The 23,706-nt window shown below is 32.7% G+C and overlaps 2 protein-coding genes across 2 annotated transcripts; both read left to right on the forward strand.

Annotated features, from left to right (window-relative positions):
* Window positions 1-3,089: 3,089 nt before the first annotated feature.
* Window positions 3,090-6,944, forward strand: LOC120068082 (importin subunit alpha-1-like). Its single transcript, XM_039019777.2, has 11 exons — window positions 3,090-3,522; window positions 3,724-3,820; window positions 3,969-4,060; window positions 4,155-4,286; window positions 4,388-4,573; window positions 4,703-4,866; window positions 4,957-5,035; window positions 5,350-5,478; window positions 5,675-5,802; window positions 5,881-6,271; window positions 6,379-6,944. The coding sequence occupies exons 1-10, from the start codon at window positions 3,313-3,315 to the stop codon at window positions 6,254-6,256; spliced, it is 1,593 nt and encodes a 530-aa protein (XP_038875705.1). The 5' UTR covers window positions 3,090-3,312; the 3' UTR covers window positions 6,257-6,271; window positions 6,379-6,944.
* Window positions 6,945-9,655: 2,711 nt separating this feature from the next.
* Window positions 9,656-10,908, forward strand: LOC120067779 (GATA transcription factor 15-like). Its single transcript, XM_039019360.2, has 3 exons — window positions 9,656-10,180; window positions 10,279-10,401; window positions 10,507-10,908. Exons 1-3 carry the CDS (start codon window positions 10,160-10,162, stop codon window positions 10,777-10,779), a joined length of 417 nt encoding a protein of 138 aa, XP_038875288.1. The 5' UTR covers window positions 9,656-10,159; the 3' UTR covers window positions 10,780-10,908.
* Window positions 10,909-23,706: the final 12,798 nt, after the last annotated feature.

Consider the following 23,706-nt stretch of genomic DNA (forward strand, 5'->3'; position numbering starts at 1 on the left):
GTATATAAATATATATGTCTAATTACATTACATTTGCTGAATTGTTTTTCTTCTTAATGTGCATTGCTGAATTGTTAAATAGATTAATGTTGAAACTTAATTCAGATTCATATATTTTTGTTCTAAAACGGTGTATTTCTATTTAGTAGATAAATATAATGTCCTTTTTTTAAAAAAACTTAAAAAGAATAAACATAACAATTTAATGTCTTTAAAATAACGGCATGCGTCATCAAATAATTATATATGTGCAATAATTAATTGTCCTGCAAAAAAAAAAAAAAAAAAATTGTTAGTATAATTATTGAGAGAATCTTAAAATGATTCATTACCCATGTATTATCCAACTTCTGTTTTAACAAAAATATTATGAAACTCCTTAATCTAACTTGCCCTAAAAATATATATTAAAATATCTATTATCAGTCTTATATATAGAGATTTTTTGAGGCATTATTATCATATGTTAAAGTTAACCAATAATTCCTATTATCCACAAAACAAATAAACAAAAATAATGTTTCTATAGGTTATAAATCCCAGCGTAAAATTTCAGATTATAAGTATATATTTGAAAGTGATTTTAAAATTCAAAATTAATGTTTATTGTAAAAATAGTGTTTAAAAGTGCAAAATCAAATATTAAGGCCCCCATTTTATAATCAATTGACTTTTTGTTTTTTATTTTTTAAAATACCATAAATTCTTAACATCACTTTCATCCCCTCCATATTTTGTTATTATACTTTAAAAGTATTTTCAAAATCAAAATAAAAAATTGAATACTAAAGAAAGTAATTTTTAAAAACTTGGTTTTGTTTTAGAGAATTAGATAAAAATTTAAATGGTTACGTAAGAAATACGAAAACTATGAGTAAGAAATTAGATAAAGCAAGCATAAATTTTAAAAATAAAAAATAAAATATTAAATAGTTACCAAATAGGATATAAATTAATTTTGAAATATTAAAGACATATTTCAATATCATCCTAAATATGAAAATAATGATTTTAACTGTACATGTGTATGGTGCACTGTTTCCAAACTATGGCTCGTTTGGGAACAATTAAAATATATACACATAATGTTTTTTAGGTAAGAAAAATGTTATTATTATTATTATTATTTTAACGTGTTTTTCACATGTGACCGAATTTTTAAAAATAGATAAAGCTACTTTCTTTTTAAATGTATAGTTGTAAATTACAATGTCATATGCAGTCGAATAACTAAATTTCTTAGCTTATTAAAAATTTTAACTTTATGTTAAATAAATTCAAATTTATTTCATAATGAGTCAAAATATCGTTTACTGGAATATGCTTTTTCTTGGAAAAAAAAAGTATATATATATATATATATAATGTAATTACGAATTTGTTATGTCGTCAGAAGGTTCGGTTCCTCTTCAATCTACTATATGTGGAGAAAGGCCGATTTCTCTAGCTGTTAGTGTTTATACGGTCATTTGAGTCTTGTGGATGAGCGGAATAGTAGAGCGATTAGGAATGTGGAAAGAGATCTTAGAGAGTTACGGTCCTGGTGTACTTTCATGTTTCTCGACAGGCTTCGATTCTGAAAGTTTTGTGTGATTATTTCATAGATATTATTTCGTATAGTTTGAGTCCTTTCTTGTAAAGGATCATTCATTTGCTTTTTATGGGTTTGATTTTTTAGATGTTTGTGTGTTCTTTCATTTATAAAAATGGCGGAATTTTATTAAAAGAAAAAGAGAAAAGAAAATAAGATTATGAATAATTAAAATGAGCTTAAGTCAAGGAACATAAAAAATGTATGAATTTTAAGGTCATATCCGATTCTATTTCTCCATGTGAAAAAAATACTTACCTTAGTAAATTCTTCAAATAAATTTTTAAACCCAATATAAATTAAGATAATACTACTACAATTCAATAACAATTAATTTTTAGAAAACATTACCATCCTCTTAACTAATACGTAACAATGTAATTGTACTTAAATCATTTTTTTGGTAATATCATATGTTTGGTTGCAAAAATTTTCAGGTTTTTAATAGGTTTCTAAACTTGAACCGTAAATAATAGATCTCTAAATTTTAGAATATCAAATTTGTCGGGCATCTTGTAGTTACACAACATTTTCAATATATTTTCTTTTAATTGAATCATGCATATAATTGAATTTTGTGTTTAATAGATATCTTGTTTAATAATCATTTATTATTTTTATTTTTAAAAAATAGATTGCAAACTATATTTTTATCTATTGATTAATTTGTTTGGTAAGTTTTTTGTATTTTCAAAATCTAAACAGGTTTTAAAAACTAAAAAATGTATTTGTTTATAGAAATTGACTAATAATGCAAATGCTAAAAATGAAAACCATAGCAAAAAGTTTATAAAAAACAAACATAATTTACAAAAATTGAAAGGAAAAAAAAACCAAATGAATACGATGGTCTAAACTCTCATTCTTGCATCAAATATATTAGTAAGTTTTAAAAGCTATAAAATAAATAAAAAATTCGTCTAAAAGAAAAGTAAACAACTCATTAGACATAAAATTAAAAATTTAAAAATTTATTAGATAAATTTTTTTTTAGAGATTTATCATATCTTTAAAAACCAACTAAATATAGAATTGAAATCGGAAGCACTTGCTAATTTTTCTATTTTTAAACCAAGGACTTATTTAACATAAATTTAATTTAACACAAACCGTAATTACCATTATGGATGTCAAGCCTAAACCACGGTAAAAAAAAATTAACCAAAAAAAGGAAGTAATGGGAAAATTATATAAACAATAATAATTTTGAGGACTAATATTTCGTTTTTTCCCCCTGTTTTTCCCCCCTCAAGTCTGACTTATGCTAAAATTGTAATTTACTCAAACCGTAATTACCATTATCAATGTTAGGCCTAAACGACGGTAAGAAAATTTGAAAATTTGAAAAAAGAAAAAAGAAATGGCAAAAATATATAAACAATAATAATTTTGAGGATTAAAACTAAAAGGGCAAAATTTTAATTATTATTATTATTTTTTTTTTAAAAAAAATCACAGTTGCTAATTTTATATAAATATAAATATATATTTTTGTGTTCCCAAACCAGCGATCTATATAAATTCGTCCAAACTGTGAACCATTTCATACGCTTGTATTTCAAAACAAACCAAGGTTCGGTTCTACTTCTTGGATTTTCAATTATTGTCGTTGCTAGGGTTTTTCTCTTTTCTGGCGATCCCGATCATTTTTGAATTCCTTTCAGCAAATTCCCATTTCTGTTAGGGTTTTGAATCCATCCCAAGTTAATCGACCAAGAAGCATGTCGTTGAGGCCGACTGCAAGAACCGAGGTTCGTCGGAACCGTTATAAGGTCTCCGTCGATGCCGAAGAGGGCCGACGCCGGCGAGAGGATAACATGGTCGAGATCAGGAAGAGTAAACGCGAAGAGAGTCTTCAGAAGAAGCGTAGGGAAGGCCTTCAAGCACAGCAGTTTCCATCTGCCGTCCACACTTCCACTGTCGAGAAGAAGGTATTGTAGCATTCGATTGTTTCAATTTCAATCTCTGTTGATTCTGTTTTCGTAAACGATCTTGGATCTATGTTTGATTCTTGAGGCTTTGGTATCTGATCTTTAAAATCTTTGAACTTTTCTATAAGGGGTTATCGATGTGGAGGTTAGGGGTTTTACGATTTAGGGGTTATTTGAGGGGTTTTTGGTCTTTGGTTGCAGTTAGAGAGCCTTCCGTCTATGGTTGCGGGGGTATGGTCTGATAATAGCAGTCTTCAGCTGGAGGCGACAACTCAGTTTCGGAAATTGCTTTCGATTGGTACTTTTATGTGCATTACATTATGTAGTCTGTTTGTTTTCTTGTTTTTCTTTTTTCTTTTTTTCTTTTTTTCTTTTCTTTTTCTTTTTCTTTTTCTTTTTTGCAATGAGAGTTTAAGTCGTTTTGATTTCTGTACTGGCGATTGCAGAACGAAGCCCTCCCATTGAGGAAGTGATTCAATCTGGAGTTGTTCCGCGTTTTGTAGAATTTCTTGTGAGGGAGGATTTTCCTCAACTTCAGGTTTTAACTCACATTCTTGTTAACTGTATTATTGGTTTGGATTAATATCAGATGTTCTTTTTGTACTGACTTGGACGGTATGTGTTACTTGAAGTTTGAGGCTGCTTGGGCTCTCACGAACATTGCATCTGGAACCTCAGAACACACGAAGGTTGTTATTGATCATGGTGCAGTACCAATTTTTGTTAAGCTACTTGCTTCTCCTAGTGATGATGTCCGAGAGCAGGTATAATATTAGAACTTTGACAAACTGTTAGGTATTTTAACGTGATGTCAGTTTCTGGATGAAATTTGGAACTCAAATGGCATGGTTTCTGAATTTTTTAGGCTGTTTGGGCCTTGGGCAATGTTGCTGGAGATTCCCCTACATGCCGTGATCTTGTTCTCCACCACGGAGCTTTGATTCCACTTCTTTCTCAGTTGAATGAGCATGCTAAGCTTTCTATGTTGAGAAATGCAACTTGGACACTTTCTAACTTCTGCAGGGGCAAGCCACAACCTCCATTTGACCAGGTTACTTTTTGTAATTATTGTGAAGTTTGTTCCTTTGGGGACATCCGATAATTATTGTGAAGTTTGAGATTTAGAAATTTTCCTTATTCTTCCACGCTTGTGTATAACCTGTGAATTTTTCTTGGACAGGTAAAGCCAGCTCTTCCAGCTCTTGAGCGCCTAGTTCACTCAAATGATGAAGAGGTTCTTACAGATGCCTGCTGGGCACTGTCTTATCTATCTGATGGTACTAATGACAAAATCCAAGCCGTGATCGAGGCAGGGGTGTGCGGACGACTTGTACAGCTCCTATTGTAAGCATAATCCTGCACATATTAGTTTATCTATATGAGAATACTCCTTTTTCATTTTTCTTATTTGGAAATATGTAATGGTTACTTCAGACATCCTTCACCATCAGTCCTCATTCCTGCCCTTCGCACAGTTGGGAATATTGTGACTGGAGACGACATTCAAACTCAGGTACTAATGGAGACTTTCATGCTCATTATTTGCAATTTTAACTCCTTTTCATCTACACTAGATACACGATCTGGGTAATTTCAAGAAGGCTGTCAATCTAGATTAGGTCTCTAGTATTTTGAGTACATTTTTAATCTCGTGCTAAGTAAGTTTTCTGCTCGTTGTGTGTATTGAAGTAAACACAGAAAAAAGAGACAAAATAAAGCTGTAATTATGACTGCATAACTGGACTTTGGATAGTGTTTACGGCCATGTTTATGTTAAAATATTTGCATTTGATTTCATCATTTGTCTTATTGTGTTTATCTTATCAGTGTATAATTAATGATGGTGCGCTTCCATGCCTTCTGAGCTTATTGACTCACAATCATAAAAAGAGTATCAAGAAAGAAGCTTGCTGGACGATATCTAACATTACTGCTGGAAACAAGGAACAAATCCAGGTAAGAGAGGATTTTAAAATTCGGCAATGTCAGACATGCTAATTGAACTTAGGGTTTGTGTATTTGATTGACATAGGTTATAGTTTCCAACAGCAACAGCAATTACGTCAACGACTGAAGTCTTTGCCTGTTGATTACTTATTTGTTTGGTGGACTTAAAAGATTAAACCTAAGATCTGTGTCCTTCAAAATGCAGGCTGTCATTGAAGCTGGTTTAATACCTCCACTTGTCAATTTGCTTCAAAATGCTGAGTTCGATATAAAAAAAGAGGCTGCATGGGCAATTTCGAATGCAACATCCGGTGGCACTCATGAGCAAATTAAGTAAGTTGTGTTAGAAGTTTCTTTCTCCCCCATCTTGGAGTTTTTTTCTTTGGTTTGACCACCTTTCTTTCTGTATAGGTACCTTGTCAGTCAAGGGTGCATCAAACCATTGTGCGATCTTCTTGTATGCCCAGATCCAAGGATTGTTACAGTCTGTTTAGAGGGGCTAGAGAACATTTTGAAGGTCGGAGAAGCCGAAAAGAATCTGGGTACCAATGGAGACGTTAATCTATATGCACAAATGATTGATGATGCTGAGGGTTTAGAAAAGATTGAAAATCTCCAGAGTCACGACAACCATGAGATTTATGAGAAGGCTGTCAAAATACTCGAGACGTATTGGTTGGAGGAAGAGGACGAGGCATTGCCCACAACTGATGGTGGGGCTCAGCCTGGTTTCCGCTTCGGAGGAAACGAACTTCCAGTTCCTTCTGGTGGATTCAACTTTAGTTGAAGACTGAAGGATATGGTATGTGCTGTTCATCATCTTTAACTTCACTTACATCAGTTTCTTGAGATGATGAGAGCTATATTCATTAATGTAATTGCTTCGTTTTTCACCCAAAAATTTTGCAGCGCTTTTGGTGATGATACGAAGGAGAGTAGTACATGTGTCGGCTCACAAGCTTATTTGTCGGGGTCGATTGGATTCAATTCGGGTCCAATCTGGGGCATCTTAATATTGAGTTTTTAGTCTGGTCTGGTCTGGTCCAGTTCACATTGTGTTCAAGGAGATGCTTAAAGAGGGGGCAGAGTTCAGTTCTACGACGACTGCCAAAATGAATGGGAAAAAGGTAGGTCGTTTTGGCACGATGACGTAGCATCAGTGTTCACAAAATATCTGCATTGCATTGTACCATGTAATAATAATGTGCTCAACTGGGCAATTATGGGTTGCATCATAAGCATTTGATTTGTGTACTTAGTTGGGATGGGTCTGGTAGCGCAGGGTGTTTTTTTTTTTTTTTTCTCTCATTTTGGCATCGAGTCTGTTATTTTTTTTTCTTCTTTACCATATTTTAGGTCATTCGTGATTGTTGTTTTTTACTGGCAATTGCTTCGGAGTTGGGATTTACTGGCAATTGCTTCGGAGTTGGGATTTGTTTTGACTTATCGAGTGAATATAGTATTTTTATTATTAACTTTGTTATTGCTAGGAAAGAAATTGGTGGTACCTTTGTATTTTTCTTTTTTATTATTATTTGATGCACATGATTTCATGCAAAGTATTTAGCTGGCTTTTGTATTCTGGTTGTGATTTTGGATTTTCATTTCCTGTTTGGATTTTCCTGGTTCTGTGGTCTTTGGAAGGATCATGTGGATGGGGCCTTGTTTGTACTTTTTTTTTAGTTATATTACTTATTATATTTTTCTCTCCTTTCTTTTTAGAAGAGCAGATTTTTTTTTTAATTTTTTTTTTTTTTTTTTTTTCAATAACATGAATTCTGGGAGCTCTTGGTTGGGTATATTTGGTGCACTTTTCACATCTCATGGAACTTATTTTTTTCAAAAGAATTAGTTATGATAGTGGTATTGATTTTCTTTCCAGGGACTTGCAAATTCAGCCATTATATCCGAATTGCTATATTCAAAGTATATCTATTCGAAGATATAGCACATTTGCGTACCATTTTTCTAGTCCATTTTATATTTATATTTAATGATTTTATTAGTAAAGAAATCTAGAAAATTTAGAGACTTAAAATTGACCAAATGCAGACACATTTTTCAAAATTTAGGACCAAAAAAGTATTTTAAAAGGAGATCTTTTTAAATATAAAAAATATTTAAAAATATCTACATGTTTTAACCAAAAGTTTTAAAAGTACAAAGTATTAGATTTTATTATTATTATTATTATTTTTTTTTATAAAGTCTAAATATTTTTAGAATTTTTCTATTTATAAGAATTTCTCTATTTTAAAAGTGTTTTTAACCCATTTCTATTTTGAAAAATAAAGGATACTAGAATGTCTCTCAAGAGAAAAAGAAAAGCCCCTGGTGTTTGAGTCCTTTTCAATCTCAAATAAAATGGCCCAGTGGGCCCTAGGCTTATGTTTAGGAAATCTAATATAGCCCAATTGAGGCCCCGAGTTTAACGGTTTTGTGTGTACAAAGAAAATTTAATGGGTCCACGCAATTGTAGATGCTGGCCCATTAGCCTGCGGTTGGCTCGCTTTTTATTGGGTTACTGTTGGGCCATCAGCGTGTAAACGTGATATTTGACCACCTCAATTTACTAATATATCTAATATAAAAATAGATGAACAAATTTATGAAATTACCACAAACATACAATAGGTTGTGTGACTTCATATTCTTTTCTATTATTCTCTTTTATACTAGTTTATGGAACACTGTTTCTCATTCAATAATCTCTATATCAGATTTTTTTAATTTTTTTTTTAAAATTTTATTATTAATCTCAGGTGATCTTATAATTTCTAAAGTAGTTTTATTAGTAGGTTTCAACGTTTATATTGATAAATAAAGCATAATATTGAATGCTGAAGAACGAAAGTTATTAACCACTTCAAAGACCAATGTCCCAACCTCATTAGTTAAAGCCCTCCCAATAATAGTATGAACAACACGATTTGTGGATTTAGAACTGAAAGTACAGACTTTAATTCGCACAATTAGCTAATTCAAGTTCGATTTTCATCCAAAATGGTACCTTGCGAAGATAGTTGAAGCTTGTTTTATGGATAGTAGAGATTAGTGTAGGGGCATTCGATTTCACCCAAATATTTAAGAGATCATGCCTCCGAGCTTCATGTAATGAGCAACATAGGGAGAACTTCAATGAGAAGAACGTCCATAAACAACGACAGGAATTTGGCGAAACTAGTACGAGAGAACCGCACAAGGCTGTGATAGGGGTGATAAGAAGCGTCTACAGTCATCTTCGGGACTCCTTCGATGGGTAGAACCCAAGCATTAACCTCATCTCATCTGTCCAAGAGATGCTGACAACAAGAGGAAGAACCAACTTAATTGTTGTAACCTTCCCATGATATTCCAAAATGCACAAAACCTTTTGGGCTCTATTAGAATTTTGTGTAGTCGGTTAGACAACATGTCCCAATAATAACAACAAAACAACTCCAAATTGGTTATCATCATCAAACACTAAAAAAGACGGAGTAGAAATTAGAAAAATTTCACAGATGACTAACTTAAGCAAAATGTTAAATTTTAGGAAATCTTTCAATACGGACATTTTTCAATTGGACCATCCAAAGGGGATAATCCGTACAAAAATCCAAAAAAAGTTGTATTTGAGCTATAAAGATAAGAATTGTAAGACCCAAGACTAAGTTGAATGTAGAGAGAAACATTTGAAAGTGTACCATCATTTTTGTGTTAAAATATCATTTTGATTTTGTATTTTATAATTTGTTCATTTTAGTTCATGTACTTTCAATAAATCTTAACTTTCATCCATATTTCTAGTTTATCAATGATTTTTTTCAATTATTTTATTATCTATTAACATTTTTATTGTAATTTTTTAAAATACATATTCATTCCTTGTATTTTCTTAATTTTGATAAAAATTAAATTCAAAAACTAAAATTTAAATTTATTGAAAATAGATATACTAAAATTCAACATTACAGAAGACTGGAATTAGAAAAACTCAAAATAGAGGGACAACAATGAAATTTCAACCATTTTTCTTTAAAAAAAAAAAAAGAAAAAAGAAAAATAAAGAATAGAAGGATTTGAAATTGAAATATAGCGCGTTTTACCTTTTAATATTTAATAATAATCAAATTTGGGAGGGATTCTTTTTCTAGTGTCATTTTGGCGGGTACAATGAGAAAGTCGAGTAGAGGGTATTTTCGTCATTTCGAAAAAAAGATCGATGGCTAGGGTTTCGTTATCCGGTTGTATATTAAGTCGGTTTTTTCTACCCTAAAGCGGCTGCTAAACCGTGTCGGTTCAATTCTTCATCATCATCTTCTTCCTCTCTTTCTTCGTGCCACTGATCGCTCTCACTCTGTTCTTCCTCTCTCTCTCTATCTCTGCATGTCGGTTTCATCTTTTTCCTCTTTCAGATTTCGATTATCTCCTTTTTCACTGTTTTTGTAGTTGCTGTTCATCGCATTTTCTGTTCCAGTACTGATTATTATGTGGCTTTGTTAGTCTGATCTTCTGTTCAAGCTTCTCCTTACTTCCTTTTAATTCGAGTTTGAGTTCTTCTTTTCAGTGCATTTCTCCTTTCTTTTCCTTCGATTTTATGACTCCAATTCGTCTCCATCTCTTTCAATCGTCAATATCCACTTTCCGCTTCGAGTTCCGGTGCTTATTTTCTCGTTTCGTCCCAGATCTCTGAGATTTCTACTGATAAATGATGGATCCGATCGAGGAAGTGAGTGATCGCGATTCGCCAGTCTCTTATTGAGTTGATTTTCTTACCGATTTTGAAATTATTGAGTACTGATTCGATTGTACTGTGCTGGAATATAGGGATCGGAGTTCAAGGATGCCGGAAAATCTTCTCCGGCGGAAAGCGAGCAGAATAAGAAGACCTGCGCTGATTGTGGTACGACAAAGACTCCTCTCTGGCGTGGAGGTCCAGCTGGCCCTAAGGTGATTTGATCTTGGTCATCTCCATCTCTAAACTTGATCGAATATTCTGTTTGATTCTCCATTTCTGTTGCTCGATTTTAACGATCGGAGCTTATTTTCTTTCAGTCTCTTTGCAATGCGTGTGGGATCAGAAGTAGGAAGAAGAGAAGATCGCTTCTAGGTTTAAACAGAGGAGGGGAAGTGGAGAGGAAAAGCAAAGGAAGTAGTAACAGAAGCAACAATGGCGGTGGAAATCAAACAAAAATTGGGAGAGAAAGCTTGAAATGGAGATCAATGGCGTTTGGTAGAAATGAATTAATGCAAAGGAGACAGTTGGGAGAGGAAGAACAAGCTGCTGTTTTGTTAATGGCTCTTTCCTATGGATCTGTATATGCTTGAAATGCTAATATAATGGAATAGTCTTTTTTTTTTTTTGAGCTTCATGATTTCTTGAGTCCTTAAACCCTTTAACTGTAATGTAGCATTTGAGCATTTGCTTTCTTCAATGGATTGATTCTCTTTTTGTTATGTAATTTCTTTTAGGTTAAAAAATACACTTTTGGTTTAGCATGTGTTGTTCAAATTTGTATTAATTTAATTTCTAGATTTAATTAATTAAGTAATCATTTATAACGAATAACATTAAAACTTATTTATTATTTATACCCAATAGCATTACAATATTATTTAGATGGTTTAAAACTTATAATGGTTTTGTTTTATTTTTATTCTTAAAACTTTTGAAATGTTTATTTTGCACTTAACTTTTAAAAAATATTCTCTACCATTAGTATGTTGTTAATGGAGCAACAGAATAATGGCATTGAGTTTATTTGCCAATCCACTTTAGAGTCGTGACCTTATATGATAAGTATAGTATTAAATTTTTATTGATTTATTGCTATTTTCACGTCTTCATAAATTCGATATTAACATGAAGTGTGAATTAATATTTCCATGATATTGTAGAAAAATCTATAGAACACAAAAAATAAACATGAAAATTTCATTAATATAAACAAATAAATAATAGATATTTTTACCAAATATAGTCAAATATAGAAAAATAAATTAAAATATTTACAAAATATAACAAAATTTTAGAACTATTAATAATAAATGCTGATAAACTTTTATTAGTGACATTAATAGAAGTCTATCAACATCTATTATTAATAGTTCTACAATTTTGCTCTATCTTGTAAATATTTTCAATAATTTTATCATTTGAAATAATTCTCCTTTTTACTTATTGAAAAATAATAAAATGTTTAGTTATTAATTTAAATTTATTTTTTGAATTTTTGGTTTTTATAATTTTTTTTAAATATCCATCAAAATTGATATTTTATCAATATTTATATTGGATTTTTCGTAAAATTAAGATCTCAATATTTTCATTGACATCGATATTTTAAACATTGGTGGTAAGCAAGTCATGCCATTATTGTGTCTATATTGATAATGATTTTTTGATATATTTAAAAATATTTTTAGCATTTTGTTATTTATAACAATTTTTTTTTTTTGGGTAAGTTTATGCATTAAAATAGAATAAAATTTTAGGAACCAAAATAGGGTTTAAATCCAATGAGATATATATTTATTAAGTCTAGTTTAAAATCTAGTTTTTTTCCCTTTAAAAAAACAATAAAATAAAGAATAGCCTTTAGAGGGGAATAAATTGTAATTTTAAAGTACAAGAAGATCTATATAATTGATGCAACTTAAATTATAAGATTAAATAGTTACTTATAAAAGATGTATAGATTGGAACATGTGTGGTTTGAATATTAAATTTATTCAATAACTAATGGGAATAGGTGGTTTATTGGACTACTGTTGACCAATAGTTCAGATTCAGAAAATTGGTCAAAATTGTGAGATAGGACATTCCCTTCTGTCTGAAGACTCTCAGCTTTGGTTTGAATTTTTTTCCTAAAGGGAATGTTTCTATTTCATAATTGACTTCAAATTATTCAAAATTTCATTCAACTTTACTCTATTTTGGTTGATCTTATCAAGCCCATGCAATTTCCCTATTATATTTGCTATCTTAGGAGAGCAATTTTGAAGCAATATGAGTGAGTTATCTTTCACTAAATCATTAAGGAAACGTTTGGGGCAAGAACTTTTCTAAGATTATAATAACTATCTCTTGCTATAGTAAATACCATTTTGTAGTTTTCAATTCGCTACAATCAATATTATTTCAAAATTTCTCATATGCTACAGTTTTTACTATTTGCTATAGTTTTACTATTTTACATTCATCACTTTTTGTATTCTTTGTTACAGTTTACTATTTTCTTTTCAAACTAAAATAATTTACACCTCAAACACATACTATTATAACTCAAAGTAAAATAATCTATACCTCAAACATAAACTATTATAACCCAACTATAATAATCTAGAGCTACAATAACCAACTCCTTGCCCCAAACGCCTCCTAAATTTTTTCGTTTCTAGAAGTGAATAAAATACAGTGATAATATATTGATATATACAATAATTGCACAATTGAATTATTTTAAAGGCCCAAAATGTGCCCAACTTTTTAAAAACAATGTTAACTGACCTTCTGCTGATGTCATTAATGAGTGAAGTTACGATTTTTTTTCTTCTTTTGTATTTCCTTCTTTTCTACTTTCCTTCTTCTTCGGTGCAACCAAGCTTCTCTGATGGACTAACTTAGGCAAAACTCCTTTTTTCCCCCGTTTCTCCTTCTCTGGCAGACCGATTTCGACTAAGCATTTTCCTTATTCATTTTCTTCTCCAACGCAACCAACTTTGGTGAAATTAAGCACCAGCTCCAATTGTGCGAGAGGAGAGAGTGGAGAGTAATTTATGAGCGAGGAAAGGAAGAGGTCATTTTGGTAATTATACACGAATTTGACATCAACAAAAGATCAAAAAATCTTGTTTTCAAATGGTGGGACAATTTTCATTTTTCACTCCAAAATTTTAGATCGATCATACAAAAAACCTTATGTTAAAAATAGAAGTTCATAACTCCATACCTCACTTATTCTAATTTATGTGGTTATATTTTTCAACCACTAAAATATCCATTTTAGTTTTAGAACTTTTACTAAACAGTCACTTTGGTTCTTTCTCTATTCTTTTTCTCTCTAATATTCTTGTTTAATGCTCCTTTCTAATCTACGTGGCTTGAAATTATGTTTTATATCATCATATTAATTCGCATTCTTGAAGCTATGCCATCAATTTGTTAAAATTAAAATAAACGTAAGTACAAAAATAGTTGAGTTCTAAAAACTAAAAAAAAAATATTTTAAAAATTTGAATTAAAACATAACAAATCCTGGACCAAAAAAAAGATTTAATCTAATTTTTAATTCCAAACAAAATGAGAGAGAAGATCAAACATTTAATCTTATAGAAGATAATAAAATAGATCTTTTATTTGTTAAATTATGTTTAAATTGACAGCCTCGACAAAACAAATATAGCTCAACTGACATAAATTATACTACCAACCTCGATATCTGAGATTCGAATCCTTCACCCTATGCGACAGACTTTTTACAATTCATCTCAGGAATTCATACCGTAAAATCATTTATTTAATATGTTGTTCTTTACAAGCCACCGAATCATTTCTTTATTATTATAATGTATACTCTCTACCAAAATATCTAAAATTTAGATCTCCCACATCATATTGAACTAAAAAAAGATATAAATATACAAAATTCAGTGCAAAATCATCTACCATATTGCTTAAACTCAAATGGCCAAAAGTAGAAAATAAAAAAAAAGAAAAGAAAAAAAGGAAATAATTTATGAAGGAAAGAGAGGGAATAAATAATATTAAGCATCGTATCATAATAAAAAGGGAGACAGTAAAAAGGAAGAGTTGTCGTTTTACCGAAAAGGCTAAAGATAAATGACATTCATTTATTATCTTATAAAAATTATATAAAAAAAAAGAAGAAGACATTCATTTATAGTTTTATTGTTTGGTGGGTACAGTCCTTATTTTGTGTCCACATTTTTCGGTAGCTGCCCTAACCCTAACCCTAACACCTGCCCTTCTGCCCTCTCCACCAAACTTTCCTCTTCTCTTCAATTTTATCCTACTTTTTTTTATTTAAAAAAAAAATAATTCATTGAATTTCAAAAGTCAAAATCTCATATCTAAATCATGCCTCACATTTACAGATGTCCATGGACGAGACGTGGTCGGAGATGTCATTCTCCATTCCCATCTCCGCTTCTCATTTCATTCCGCATCTCCGTAAAATTTTCCACGGAGATCGGGATGGAGATTTCCCGTTGCTTTTTCTTGTTTGTAAAAAGTCGATTAATTTAAATCACTAATGTGAGTACATTTTAATTAAATAATTAAGTTTATCACTAAATTGTTTATTATGGTTAGTTTTATATGACAATTTGAATTTAAAGATAAATTACTCAAATTTTGACCTAAAAAGTTCATTATTTTTTTTAGTAGAAAGAAATAAATATAAATAAAATTATTCACATATATGATTTAAATTTAAACATATTCATTATCTTTCACCATAAATAATCAAAATTTAAATTTAAATGTAATATTTATATAATAATAATAACATAACATTAGATAACTATACTAAATCAATATGTAGAACCTAATCGGGGTGGGCGAGTTCTCCGTTCCCATCCCCGTTTAGTTCACAGGAAATTTTTTTCCCTACACCCTCCCCCATTCCCAGCCTAATTGGGGAATCCTCGCCCCGTTCGTGGGGGCCTGTCCTCGTGGAGAAATTGGACATCTCTAATCACATTGGCTTTGAATTCTCACAAATATCTAAGGGTAATATAGGAAATTTGACTTACAAATTCTCTACGGTATGCCACCAGCATAAATGAGACACACAAGAGACACTGGCGCAATCTCGATTTAATGCCAGTCTGGAAGTGAACCACTTTGACTTTAATTGACTTATTAGTCCACTATCTCTCTCTTTCTCTTTCCATTTCAATTTTAATTTTAATTTTATCACTTTAAGTATATTCATGGATTGGTTAGGTCATGTTGAGACATTATTTAGATATAGTATAATTGTTCTGGTGGTTTACTAATAAACTCAACCTAATTCAGCTATGAAATATTTTGATTGAAATGATTCACATTGTTGTGTCATTTATTTCGATTTATATAAGTGAAAAACTAAAATGGTAAGGTGTAAAATATATATTTAGTTGTTTTAAATATTAGAAATAAAAGCAATAACTCAATTTGAATTTATATATGAAAGTTACATTTCAAATAATTAAAAAAATTATATGTAGATAAGAATGAATTATGAGTAAAAAAATACTATTTAAAATAAATAAGAAGTTTGATTTGATTTGGGTTTATTTACGCGACTCGTGAACTAACTCATCCTACAAAGTTTTCGTTTATTTGAACCCAACCTAAATAAGTTGATAGTCCAATCCAGATCTTAGGGAGTGCATTGAATTGATTGGATTTTTTTGGTTATTGAGGGTTTTCATCACCAACATCGTCCCTTTTTATTGATGATTGTTAGCATTAGGGTTTCATAGTAACTTTTATAAAAGGTTGAAGTACAAGTTTAGCTTTTGTTGTCTACTTGGGATGTGAATTTTAAAAAATGTCTAATATATTAATAATTTTTCAATTTACACAAATCTCAAAATTCTAACCTCTACTTCGAAGTTGATAGTATAATTTTTATGTCAATTGAATTATACTCATTTTAGTAACTGAGTCATATAAAAGACTTAAATACCAACAAGTGAGATATATTTTCTTGAACTTTTTAAAGAAAAGTTATTGATCACAAAAATTGATGTTTGTAATGCCAACAAGTGAGGTGTCTTACTTTTGATGTTGATCTCCTGTTATTAAGTTACTAATGTTGGAAAACCTCCACTACTATCTTAAAAATAAATAGAGGAATAACAGAAAAATTAAAATTTGGAATACGAAAATTAACACGAAAAAACTTCAAAAAAAAAAAAAAAATTATCGCAAAGAAGAAAAAAACTTATTATGAGAAGAATTATTAGAATCTCATAGAATAATTCTCTTTCTATTCCAATCATAAAAAGCACACTATAAGAAATATGACTCTTAGTGATGAATAGTTTGTGACTCATTTGATATCGTCACAACTATAAGGATGAAACACAATTTTTGTTTTTAATATAATGTTGCAACGAACGTAGAATAAGTCACACATAAACGTGATAACAATCGCTAATCGTCAAAAGTTATTATAAGAAATGACAGATGTCACAACATTGTAACGAAAATTCCTTTCGATGCATGGTAAAATGCGACAAAGTGGACTTTAGTCATAAAGTCCATTAATTGGGTGGAATTTTTTAGCGTCCAATTTGAGGGTTTGCAACGAAACGGACTTTAATCACAGATACGCTTGCAACGAAAGAGGCTTTCATTGCAAGTTGGCATGTGACGAAATGGGCTTAGAATTTCATGCAATGAAATGGGCTTTAGTAGCAAGATTTTTTTTTTCTTTTGGAAATCGCATTTAGTGGTTAAAATGAGACATTCAATTGAAATAATGAACATTTTTTTAAATTCATTGATTTATGACCAAAATTTGATATGGAAGGCCCATCTCCATATGTAGAGTTCCAATGCTACCCTCCCAAATCCCAAGCTCCTAACAATTACCATTGGGGTATATCCCCAAAAATTTAGTAAAATCCACAACAATTTTTTAGCTTATTCAAGGGAGATTTTATTGGATTTTACTTTTCAACTAGTATGGATGGTTTAAAATTTTATTAGAAATATCGTGCGTTTTTTTTACAACAAAAAAAAGCTTCTACCACCAGTAGTTAATGGTGCCAAGAGTCGTGATATGGGTTGCAATCAACATGGTAGTAAGCTTATACTATTAAGTGTTGGATTTTTTTAAAGGTATGTAATGGTGTATTCTAATCTCTAATCTTAGATATTTGTTTAATCATTACCATATTATAATCCACCGATCAAAGCTAAAACTGTTAAGGATATTAAGGATGCCAACACATCAATTCTTGCCTATCTACCAAAAGAATATGACTTACCAAAAGAATAGATTGGTTACAACCAAATCTCTAACCATTTGTATTTGTCAAGTTATTTTTGCATTCCCAAATTAGGGATTCCATATTGTATAAATACATCACCTATGTATATTTCAAAGATAAGAAATCATAAAGGAAAACTTGGCTTGCCATGGTCGTTTGCTGCCTATCATTTACTTGATTGAACTATCGTTTACCTTTTCTAATACTATCGTCTACCTTCTGTCGCAGTCGTCTACACGATATCGCCTATCTCTTGAAGCTATCGTCTACCTCCCGTAGACGTTATCGTCTACCTCCACAAACGCTATCGTCTATCTTTGATGCTATCCTTTACCTTGTCTAAGTGCTATCGTCCGCAGCGTGAGTCAAGCCATATCCTTCAACCTCTCATTTCTAACTTAGTATCAGAGCAAATAATGACCAACGTCAATCAAGAAAACTTGGGAGCCACCCTCGGCACAGCCAATTTTAGCAGCCCACCCTTGAACTAACTCCTCAATCAGATAACCTCTATTAAACTTGATCGCAACAATTTCCTCCTATGGAAAAACTTAGCGCTTCCAATCTTTTAGAGTTATCGACTCGAAGGACACCTTATTAGACAAAAAGTTTGTCCCCCAATGTTTCTGCAACCTACAGTCGGTGAGAGCATACCAACTGGATCGACTGGAGCAGGAGCTGCTCCGCATAGCACAGAAGGAAGTTCCGACAGTGGTGCTTCCAGCTCGTCGACAACACTTGAGGTAAATCCTCAATATGAAGCGTGGATGGCTGTAGATCAACTTTTCCTCGGCTGGCTGTATAACTCCATGACACCAGAGGTTGCCATTCAAGTGATGGGATGTGAATGTGCAAAGGATCTATGAACCAACATTCAACAACTCTTTGGTGTTCAGTCCAGGGCTGAAGAAGATTATCTGAGATATATGTTTCAAACAACTAGAAAAAGTAATTTGAAAATAGAGGAGTACCTTCGAACTATGAAAATGAATGCTGACAATCTCGAGCAAGCTGGTAATCCTGTGCCACCAAGAGCTCTTGTTTCATAGGTACTACTAGGACTTGATGAAGAATATAATGCCATCGTGGCTATGATTCAAGGGAGAGTGAACATGTCGTGGCTTGATATGCAGTTAGAACTTCTCCTGTATGAAAGGAGATTGGAACATCAGTCAAACCAAAAGACGACGGTAGGCTTTAACGAAGTCAGTAATGCATCAGCGAATATGACAAACACTAGACATGTCAATCAAAACAACAAGTCCAATAGTAGCAATCAGTCTACCGGGGGAGGACAACGAGGTGGTGGTGGCCATGGTAGAGGTCGAGGCAGGGGAAGAAACGACAACAAACCTGTGTGTCAAGTCTGTGGGAAGGTGGGACACATAGCGTTCTACTGCTTCAACAGGTATAACAGAGATTTTGTTCTCAATTCTCCTCAAAACAAGGGATAACTCTTCCCCAACAATCAGACCAAAAACATATAACCTCACCCAACAGCCCTGGCCACTACTTATGGGAGTAACCCCTTTCTGACAAGACAAGAAAACATGATTGATGCAAATTGGTATGCTGACAGTGGTGCATCCAATCATGTTACCTCAGACTTCAACAATCTTGGCAATCTAACTGAATACTCAGGTACTAAAGCAGTCACTGTAGCTAATGGTAATACTCTAGAAATTTCTCATGTTGGAACTGCATGTCTGTCTAGTGATGCCTGCAATTTGAAACTGAATGATATGTTATATGTGCCTGCCATAGCAAAAAATTTAGTCAGTATATTTAAGCTAACAAAAGACAATAACGTGTTTATTGAATTTCATACGGATTACTGTTTTTGTTAAGAACAAGGGTACGAGACAAACGGTAATGAAGAGAATGCTTAAAGATGGATTGTATCAGTTAGAGGGTGTAGAAATCAACTCGAAGTCAATAGGAAACAGAGTACCATCGCAACTAGTGCGCAAGAATAAAGATCTGTCTGCTCTTAGCATATCTTTGAAGCATAGGATGTCTAAGATTACATGGCATAGAAGGCTTGGCCATCCTTCGTAAAAAACACTAGAGTTTATTATCAAAAGCTGTAATCTCCCTATGTTATCTAATGAAGAGCTTAACTTTTGTGATTCTTGTAGCTATGAAAAATCGCATTATTTAGCCTTCCCTAACTTTAACTCAAGAGCATCTGCAACCTTTGAACTTATACATACTGATTTGTGGGGTCCAACTCATCTCTTATCAATAAATGGGTACAAATATTATGTTATCTTTATTGACGATCACAATAGGTACACATGGATCTATCATCTGAGGTTAAAAAGTGACATATTGACAGTTTTTCAACACTTTCTCACATGGTACAAACTCAGTTCAATACATTGATCAAGTCCCTACAGTCGGATAATGGCAGAGAATTTGTCAAGATACACAAAGTTTGTCATCAGCTTGGTATTGCTTCCAAATACACCGGTCCATATACGTCAGCATAAAATGGAAGAGCTGAGAGGAAGCACAGACACATAGTTGAGACAGGGCTAACCCTACTAGCCCAAGCACATATTCCCTTACATCATTGGTGGGATGCATTCTTATACTCAACTCTGCTGATTAATGGCCTTCTTACCCCTGTCTTGGCCCGGCTGTGAATCACAAAGGCTACAAATGCCTCAACCCCAGTGGCAGACTATTCATCTCTCGGCACGTTGTGTTTGATGAAACGAACTTTCCTTGTCAAGTGTCTTGTTCAGCTTGTAGACCAGACAAACAAGCAGTTGCCATCCATCCAGTTTCCTGGCTGCCTCTCAGTCAGGTCACACTGCACAGTGACTCAATGTCCTCTACGTTTACAACTTCACTCTCACCAACTATCAAAACAACCCACACCTCACTAGCTAATACCTCTACAGACAGCCCAACCTTCCCACCTCCTTCCTCTGATCGTCTACCCGCCAATTGGTTTTGAGATGGAACCCCATACTATCAAACATGGTATCAGCCTTCCCACCAATTTTGTACTCGACGATCGTTTACCCTCATCGTCTAGTGACCAGCCCACTGATCGTCTACCCACCAATTGCTTACCCAGCGATCGCTCACCCAACGATCGTTCACCTACCGCTAATTTACCCAGCGATCGTTTACCTACCACCCATTTACCCACTGATCGTGTACCCTCCGATTGTTTACCACTTAACTCACCATCGCCTACCGCTCAACCCACCGATAGTTCACCTTCAACGTCCCCTGCCCAGTCTTCACCCAATACTGTCTCACACTCTGTGCCCGTGTCTACTCATCCCATGATTACCCGAGGAAAGGCAGACATCTTCAAACCCAAAATACTGTCCTCCCAAACCCAAAAATACTGGTCCCTAACCGAACCTACCCGAGTCAGTGATGCACTCAAAACCACGCAGTGGAACAAAGCAATGAGTGATGAAATTCAAGCACTAATGAACAATAAAACCTGGACTTTGATTCCTCCGTCACCATTAATGAACGTTGTTGGCAATAAATGGGTATTCAAAATCAAACGGAGTCCTAATGGCTCCATTCTACACTACAAGGCACGCCTGTAGCAAAAGGCTTCCATCAAAACCTAAGCATCGATTGCTTTGAGACGTTTAGTTCAGTGGTCAAGGCATCCACTCTCCGGATCGTTATTAGCCTTGCGGTATCCAAAGGGTGGCAGCTGAGACATTTAGATTTCAATAACGCCCTCTTTAATGGCGTCCTCGATGAAGAAGTTTACATGCACCAACCGCAGGGATTTATTGATCCTCAACTACTAAATTATGTCTGTCACTTACACAAGGGCATATATGGCCTCAAACAAGCGCCAAGGGCCTGAAACAACACACTGAAAACAACACTATGTAGCTGGGGCTTTCAGAATGCTAAGTCTGATACATCTCTCTTCATATATCGGAGCACTTCTGCCTTGATACTCTTACTAGTATATGTTGATGATGTAATTATCACTGACACCGATCAGTAGGCAATCAACAAGCTTGTAACAGCCTTGGACTTCAAGTTTGCTCTAAAAGATCTTGGCCAACTTCATTACTTCCTTGGAGTCCAACTGCACAATGTCCCCAATGGAGTTCTACTAAATCAGGAAAAGTATGTCGAGGACCTACTTCACCGCCTTGACCTTAGAGATCTAAAACCGACATCCTTTCTAAGTGTTCTAAACAAGCAACTCTCTATCTCAGATGCCAATACATAAAGTCTTGCCTATCTACCAAAAGAATAGGACTTACTAAAGGAATAGGTTGGTTACAACCAAATATCTAACCATTTGTATTTGTTGAGTTATTTTTGCATTCCCAAATTAGGGATTCCATATTGTATAAATACATCACCTATGTACATTTCAAAGACAAGAAATCATAAAGGAAAACTTGGCTTGCCATGGTCGTTTGCTGCCTATCATCTATTTAATTGAACTATCGTTTACCTTTTCTGATACTATCATCTACCTCTTGTCGAAGTTGTCTACATGATATCGCCTATCTCTTGAAGCTGTCGTCTACCTCCCGTAGACGTTATCGTCTACCTCCACAAACGCTATCATCTATCTTTGACGCTATCGTTTATCTTGTCTAAGTGCTATCGTTCGCAGCGTGAGTCAAGCCATATCTTTCAACCTCCCATTTCTAACTAAAACGATGTAGGGGTTTGGGGCTATGTTCCATATGATGCATCTTCCAATATAAATCTTAAATGCAACTATACTAACAAAGTATAATTTTTTTTTTCAAGTTTACAATATTTTGTATGGTTCAATTGATGAAGATTTTAGTTATTTTTAATACAAGGTATTTACACATCATAGTACAAGATGCATATTTAGATGACTCACTTTAGTTTTTTTTTAGCTAGTAGGAAATTTTTTTAGTTGTTACAAGGTATAAGATTTAAATTATCTTAGATATTTTGTATTGCTAAAAGTGTAATGAAAATTTTAGCTAGTCTTAGTACAAGGTATTTATGTGGCAAAATTGATAAGAAAATTCTAGTATTTTTAGTAGAAGATTGGGTGGAATGCTATGGGTATGAATTAAAGGAATTGGGAGCATAAGAAAAACACAAATACCCTCTTTATAATTATGAAAAATAGATAGTTAATAAAGATAAAAGGTTTGCTCATTAATGTGGGTGAGTGGGTATATGTTATATGATGACCAATCCCAAATTAGGTTTTGTTCTTCTCATACACTGTGTTTTTGCATTCCAAATTAGACATGTACTTCTTTTTGCTTGTTTTTAGGATTTGTTTTAAAAAATTGGTTCACTAAAATAAATCACCTAACATTCCTTCATTTGAGAGATTAGTTAGTTATTATTAGAATTTTAAATTTGTTAGTATTTCACTTAGATAAGAGGTATTTTTTATATTTGATAAATCCGATTAAAAATTCTAAACCAATCATTTGGCCATTTACTAAGAAAAACTTTAGTGGTCATTTTTTAAAATGTCTATTAGGTTTTTGCCATTTGTCCAACCCCCAACCCCCGTCCCCCCATTTCTTTTACATTTCTCCGTGAGTTTCACTCTTTATCATGCGCATTCTCTCAAAGCTTTTGTATACTACTCATATCCTTTAATCTCACTCTCCAACTAGATAATACAAAAGAGAATTTAACTAGAGTTAATACACTTAAACTTATTTCATACTGGGTCGATTTGACACCAAAGACATATGCTCCTTTTATACTTTTTGGAGTCCAACTTTTTTGAACTTTTTTAATGTAGGACAATTGCACTTCTAATATTTTACCAAAAGTCAATAATTAATTGATGTTTATATAAATGAGGTAGATATTGATTAGTTGGCATAACTCTTCTAAAAAATATATATTATAGTTAATATTGCATAACTATATAAACATAACTAAGACACCGATTGTATTATCAAATTGATGCCATCCTATTCACAATCGTTGTCACAATTTTTCACAATTTTATCACAATTATATATATTGTCACAACAATATTTTATCGGTAGATATTGCCTTTTTTTATTTTTTAATATTTATTATCACATTTTTATTCCGTGATTTAGATTTTGGAAGATGGGCCTAAACTAATATCGAGCCCAAGAAATCTCTATATTTATGGGCTAATAAAGGCCTACTGAATGGGTCCATCCTTTAAAAGAAGAAAAATGCAAAAGTAAAATAAAAATAATTAAGTACTTAAATAAAAAATAAAGGAAAATAACCAAAAAAAAAAAAGCT

The sequence above is a fragment of the Benincasa hispida genome, chromosome 12 (assembly GCF_027475165.1).
Source record: "Benincasa hispida cultivar pf3 chromosome 12, pf3_genome.v1.1, whole genome shotgun sequence".
In the NCBI taxonomy this organism is placed as follows: Eukaryota; Viridiplantae; Streptophyta; class Magnoliopsida; order Cucurbitales; family Cucurbitaceae; genus Benincasa; species Benincasa hispida.